Genomic DNA, 6,789 nt, shown 5'->3' on the forward strand with positions numbered 1-6,789 from the left:
AGCGAGAGTCAGAGAGATGAAGAGAGAGTCATAGAGAGTCAGAGAGAGAGAGAGTTAGAGAGAGAGAGGGTCATAGAGAGTCATAGAGAGAGAGAGTCATAGAGCGACAGAGTCATAGAGAGTCAGAGAGAGAGTCATAGAGAGAGAGAGTCATAAGAGAGTCAGAGAGAGAGAGACATAGAGAGTCAGAGAGAGAGAGAGAGTCATAGAGAGAGAGAGTCATAGAGAGTCAGAGAGAGAGAGAGTCATAGAGAGAGAGAGTCATAGAGATGAAAAGAGCGAGAGAGAGAGGGGGGGAGGGTAGTTGTTGAGTAGGTTATTTATTACACTTCTCACAAATCCGTTCAGTTTTTTATCACACTCTAAATCATTCCATGTCTTTTCAGATGATCTTGTCCATCTTTAGTTCAACACAGTCCTTCTCCTGATAGTTTGAATGATGACACCAATACTAGGCTGGTTGCTCCCCCAGTAACTATGGTAACAACACAGAGAACCAGACAGTCACACTGTCAGTAAAACATCATTCTAAATTAAAAAATAATGCCTGTGTTTTTTCAGCTTTAAAGTCACACGCTGTCAGATGTGGGCCACCAACAAAAAGTAAAAAACATATTATAGTGATGAAAATAATGCTTGGTTTCTATGATTCATCTATAGATCATTGAATGACATCTATGAAGGGAAACATTTGTTTTGATGAAGATGATCTGAAGCAATATCATTTGTTTTCAAAGTCTCCATATCACAACTTGATGGTCAAATCTCTCCCCTTGTTATCAGTGGTGTGCCGTCTACCCATTTCCAGGACCCCTCAGTCTCTATGTCAGTCAGAGCGATCCAGACTCTCTGTTGAGGCTAAAGAGAAATCTCTGTTGTTGAGAAAGATAAATGAATACTGATCAAAATACGCTAATCACTCCTCACTCACTCTCTCACTCACTCACTCACTCACTCACTCACTCACTCACTCAACTCACTCATCATCACTCACTCACTCACACTCACTCACTCACTCACTCACTCATCACTCACTCTCTCTCTCTCTCTCTCTCTCTCTCTCTCTCTCTCACTCTCTCTCACTCTCTCTCACTCTCTCTCACTCCTTCTCTCTCTCTTCTCTCTCTCTTCTCTCTCTCTCTCTCTCTCTCTCTCTCTCTCTCTCTCTCTCCTCTCTTCTCTCTCTCGTCTCTCTCTCTATCTATCTATCCCCCCCACTGTCTCACCTGTTCCTCTCTGCTGTTTATGATCACCAGGTATGCTCCTCTCTCCAGACAGTCCTTTCTGCTCTCTCTCCAGTTTTTACTCTCAATAGAGGACGAAGTACCAACAGGATTCAAACTTGTTCCAGCCTTCAGAAAGGTTAGTGAAAACGTTCATTGCCATCTCATTATTCTACACTCATTAATGAAAGAATACAAACAACATTTTAGTGCGCGTTCAGGGCCGTAACCAGGGTTTGAGTTTTAGTGAGGTCGTAAGACAGCAGGATTAATTGTAAGAAACTTCCCAAAGAGTACTGCATTTCTATGTAATAAGGAAACTTTAAAATGCTTTTGGAGAACAGCAAAAACAATCAAAAAAGACCCAGCCTTTATCACCTTGGTTGCTGTAGGTTCATTCACCTCAGTTGATCTACAAACACACAGCCTAGTAGCTATACAATAGTAATGTTATACAGAAATGAGAAACGAACATGAATATGAGAAATGAGTTACACTGACAAGTAGCATAAGTGACTGTTCAGTCAGTTGTAGTGTTGAACTGCATAATTCACCATCTCTTTACATAGATATGGATTTCTCAACTGACATTGCGTTCACATTTGTATTCCTAGGCATTACTAATCAAGCTCCGCACAAACAGATATCAATGGAGCGCACAGATGATCATGTTATCACATTACATTAATGATTTGAATATCACTAAGGATTCTGTGTTAATATCAGTGATGTTGTGGTTAAAAAAGATGGGTAATAGGTCAACTATAAACTCCAGTGGTGATCGAGATAAGAAGAACACCAGTGACAGAAAGGAAATGTAGGACTATTTTACACCTGCATTGTTGCATTTTGAGACCATTTAAATGTAGGCCTACAGGGAAGACAGGCCATGTGAATATATTAATATTAAACACATCTTCTTTTCTTTAGTTCCTAACTTCTTTGATACAGATTTAGTTGTGGGACCCCACATGGGATCCCAACCCTAAGTTTGGGAACCACTGTATTAACCTCTCTCCGCCTTGCTTCCTCTCTCTCTCTGTTTCCTCTGCCTTCTCCAGCATGCATTGCAGCCTGCCTCAGCCTCACAACTGAGCGCCACATCACTGTTTGTATTAGTAGCCTAATCTTTGTGAATCAAAGTTATTATGAGAGCTAAGTAGCCTATTTTTTTGCTCCTGCTGAGGTAGGCTCCTTTTAACATTACCGTCTTACTTCATCCTTCTAGCTGGCTAAGTAATACTACCCAGAGCTCTTCAACATTACTGCAATAGAAGTCTCTGCTTCATAATCCTACAGGCATGATGACAGATCATTACAAATGTATTGCTTATTTATTTCAAATGAATGGAACTTCTAGCAATTCTTTCACATGGTGTTWTAGCAATGAGTTTGTGACATATTGACTGTAAGACGAAAGCATTGATTTTATGGATACCTGTGTGATTGTGACTCTGTCTGTTACTGGGTTTGTGGGGGGTAATTGGAAAAACATGACTGACTGACATATCTATAAGCGACTATTAAACAGTTTTATACTCATTCTCCAAGATTCAAATTGTATTTTTTTGGGGGTGTCTGTAGACACGGCAGGAGATGCTGGTCGGTTTTAAAATGTACTTTTGTCTGGCATCTCGCAAACACAGTCAGCAGCGTATCTAGTGTCTGCTTGAGCGGACTACGAGCTGGGGTAGTTCGTTTCACGTCTCAGGCCCCCGGCCTGTGCCGCGAGAGGGAGGAGTTAGCCCTTTGAGATYGTGGTGAAAGTGCTGCTTAAAAGGCGAATCCAGGATGCAAATCCGGGTTGACGTTGGCAAACTTAACAAACAAACCACTGTTCTTGATTCCACTCGTTTGCAAGAGAGTTGATTACGAAACAAAATTCAGATCAATAATCTATTTTATTCATTTTTCTCATTAGAAACAGTTACTGAGGTCAGCCCTCAAAGTCCCCATGTAGCTACGGCCCTGTGTATTGAACATGTACAATTAATGTTATGATCGTGTATTAGTAAACTCACCCGGATTAGAAACTTTTCCATAAGACTCTTTCTCCCTCTGTAGCTGGTCTCTCTCTTTAGTCAGGTTATTGTATCTGGTCTGTAGTTGGCCTTGAAAAGTTGCTCACTAATCAGATTTTACCCATGGGACTGCCAGTTAATTCTAAGTAATTACAATTTATCTATACTTACAGTGGACAGACTGGCCTATGATCCCAGCCAGTAGTAGAACACACAAGCAGCCCAGACACACCGCAACAGCTAGGAAGGGTCTCTTCCCTGTGCTATCAGGCCCTATGTACATGTAAAAGATGTGTGTGTATAGTATGTGTGTGTGTTGTGTGTGTGTGTGTGTTGTGTGTGTGTGTGTGTGTGTGTTGTGTGTGGTGTTGTGTGTGTGTGTGTGGTTGTGTGTGGTGTGTGTGTGTGTGTGTTGTGTGTGTTGGTGTGTGTGTGTGTGTGTGTGTGTGTGTGTGTGTGTGTGTGTGTGTGTGTGTGTGTGTGTTGTGTTGTGTGTTGTGTGTTACCTGTGTGCTGGTCTCCCGGTCCTTTAGTTGAAGTGTGTTTCTACATCTTCTGTCTTGGTGCTGGTCTCGTGGTCTCTCGGGGTCTGCACTGACGTAGATATCCACAATTCTCTCCTCCGTCTCACCTCTGTCAAACTTGACTTTCTTGTTCATTGTCTGGCTTGGCATAGATGGCTTCAGACATCTTCAGCAATGCCTGATGCTTCTTGTACTATGTGCTGTAATTGTACTTTACGTTAAGTCTCAGTTATAGTGATATCTTCGCCTCTGCCTGTGTCTGTCTCTGTGTCTGTTTCTGTGTTCGTGTCTGTCTCTGTATCGTCTGTGGTCTGTCTATATCTGTGTGAGTGTAACCCCTAGGGAGGTATAAGAAAATGACACGGGTAGTTGTGGCTACAGCTTCTCCTTTGCATATTTGTTTTTGTCTCCTGAGTAGTGAGTTTACACTTATTAGTCTACTGTACTGACTTCATGTTTGGTCTGACGAGTGTGTGAAACATAACTACTGGTGCACAGGAAGATAAGAAGTAAGATTTATTAATATGCTAAATACAAAAAATGTAATGTGCAAAATAATCAACTTCTATTGTAAAACTATTCTGTTGTTGAGTCTACTGGACTGACTTCATGTTGTGAAACATAACCACTGGTACACAGGAAGCCACATTATCAGGAAGTAGGTAGGAAGGTATTACAGTTTTTCTCGATTGCTAAGACACTTTTAATGAAACTAGGGTCCACTTGAGTGCCATCATWACTTAATGAGCACAACAATATACTGTTTTGCAAAACAGTAATTCATTTCTCATTGATTTCACAAACTATGCAAATYCTAAGCACATTTTTGCAAAACAGTAAACACAACTCTCTACAAAAAAAACGCAGAAGTCAGTTGAGTAAATCAGGTCAAACAAAATCCAAGCATTTGGTCACAGCTGATACAAATGACTAGCATGATTGTGAACTACTTCTGCACGCGTGCAAATCTTCTTTGCACAATTGTTCAATCAGTCCTTATTCATGAGTAAAAGAGGTCACCTCTGAGTTGCTGTTTGTAAGAATGGACCAAGTAAGAGGCAGAGGGAAAATGAGAGGTAGAGAGGCCCATGAGAGGTAGAGAGGAAAGTTCAGCTCTCAGTTGAAATGGAAAAATTTCAAATAAAGCTTTTTGTTTCTGGACATTCATATGCTTGAGTGACTTCCTTTCTGCGTTGGTCATCTTTGGTAAAAATAATTTTAGGAAAAAAGAATACAGCCCATGTTGTGATAATATGTGTAGTTGTCTTTATGGTGCATACTATAATGATTTGATTTATAGTATCAACAGATGGCAGAGACATATAAAAGAGGGTTAACCTTGTTAGGGTATATTGATAGATGTAGAAAAAAATGGTCATTACATAACAAGTTGCACACTATGTTTTGATGGAGGTAGTTGATTGTGTGCCATGTATTTCATGTCTTGAGAGTCTTACTGTAATGCATTCTGCAAATTAAATGTGTCATTTTGGCCACCTTTTTTCAGTTTTGGGCCGAGTGTCATTTTGAAAAAGTTGATTTTGTTTTCGACAAATGTGCTCCATCAACCAAGGAAAACTGTAATACAAGTTTGCATACTGGTGTGCGTGTGAGAGTGCGTGTGAGAGTGCCTGTATGTGTGTCTGTGAGAGAGAAAGAGAGAGATGGAGTATTTAAGTTATGTCAGTATTTAACAAGAATTTGATTGTATGACTTAATTTGCCTTTATTTTCTATTACGCCTCTGGCTTCCTGTTAAGGCCAGGGCTGATTTTAAGGTTTTACTGTTAACCTACAAAGCATTACATGGACTTGCTCCTATCTATCCCTCGGATTTGGTCCTGCCGTAAATACCTACACGTACGCCACATTCACTAGACGCAGGCCTCCTTATTTTACCTGGAATTTCTAAGCAAACAGCTGGAGGCAGGGCTTTCTCCTAAAGAGCTCCATTTTTAGGGAATGGTCTGCTTATCCTTGCGAGGGACGCAGACTCGGTCTCGACCTCTAAGTCGTTACAGGAGACGCATCTCTTTCAATAGGTCCTAAGATTGAATGTAGTCTGGCACAGGGGTGCGAAGGTGAACGGCAAGACGTTGGAGTGACGAACCGCCCTTGCTGTCTCTACCTGGTTGGCTCCCCTCTCTCCACTGGGATTCACTGCCTCTGACCCTATTACGTGGGCAGAGTCACTGGCTTACTAGTGCTTTTCCATGATGTCCCTAGGAGGGGTAGCGTCACGCCTCCTTTTTTGCTATACTTGACTTGAGTGGGTTGAGTCAGCCAATTTTGCACCCCATCGGACTCGTGCGGTGGAGGAGATCTTAATCAGCCTGGTCTCAGGGTAGTACGTTGGTGGTCTGTTGATATCCCTCTAGTGGTGTGGGGGCTGTACTTTGGCAAAGTGGGTGGGGTTATATTCTACCTGGTTGGGGGACGGGGCCACAGTGTCCCACGACCCCCCTGTCTCAGCCTGCAGTATCTACGCTGCAATAGTCAATGTGCCAGGGGGCTAGGGTCAGTCTGTCCTATCTCGTGAAATTCTCCTGTCTTCTCTGGTGAAATTCTCCTGTCTTATCTGGTGTAATTCTCCTGTCTTATCTGGTGTAATTCTCCTGTCTTCTCTGGTGTAATTCTCCTGTCTTCTCTGGTGTAATTCTACTGTCTTCTCTGGTGTAATTCTCCTGTCTTCTCTGGTGTAATTCTCCTGTCTTCTCTGGTGTAATTCTCCTGTCCTCTCTGGTGTAAATCTCCTGTCTTCTCTGGTGTAATTCTCCTTTCTTCTCTGGTGTAATTCTCCTGCCTTCTCTGGTGTTCTGTGTGATCTAAAGTATGCCCCCTCTAATTCTCCCATCTATCTATCTATCTTAAATGTAAAATGTAAATGTATCTCTCGCTTTCTCCCCTCCCGGAGGACCTGAGCCCTAGGACCATGCCTCAGGACTACCTGGCCTGATGACTCCTGGCTGTCTCTGTCCCCAGTCCACCTGGTCATGCTGCTGATCCTATTTCTGCTGTTTTG

General features: G+C 42.1%; 1 protein-coding gene and 1 long non-coding RNA gene across 2 annotated transcripts in view; one reads left to right on the top strand and one right to left on the bottom strand.

Moving 5' to 3' along the window:
- Positions 1-772: 772 nt before the first annotated feature.
- Positions 773-4,130, bottom strand: LOC112073497 (uncharacterized). The gene is made up of 5 exons (XR_002894546.2): positions 3,751-4,130; positions 3,416-3,517; positions 3,245-3,334; positions 1,227-1,352; positions 773-872 (listed from the first exon to the last, which is right to left on the bottom strand). It is a non-coding gene; the product is annotated as an uncharacterized lncRNA (long non-coding RNA).
- A 680-nt stretch (positions 4,131-4,810) lies between these two features.
- Positions 4,811-6,789, top strand: part of LOC112073499 (otogelin-like protein) — a 56,151-nt gene continuing 54,172 nt past the window's right edge. Inside the window, 1 exon segment of the mRNA XM_070440171.1 lies at positions 4,811-4,819. Within this exon segment, the coding sequence (XP_070296272.1) occupies positions 4,811-4,819 (9 nt within the window).

This window comes from Salvelinus sp. IW2-2015, unplaced genomic scaffold (genome assembly GCF_002910315.2).
Source record: "Salvelinus sp. IW2-2015 unplaced genomic scaffold, ASM291031v2 Un_scaffold2276, whole genome shotgun sequence".
Taxonomy (NCBI): Eukaryota; Metazoa; Chordata; class Actinopteri; order Salmoniformes; family Salmonidae; genus Salvelinus; species Salvelinus sp. IW2-2015.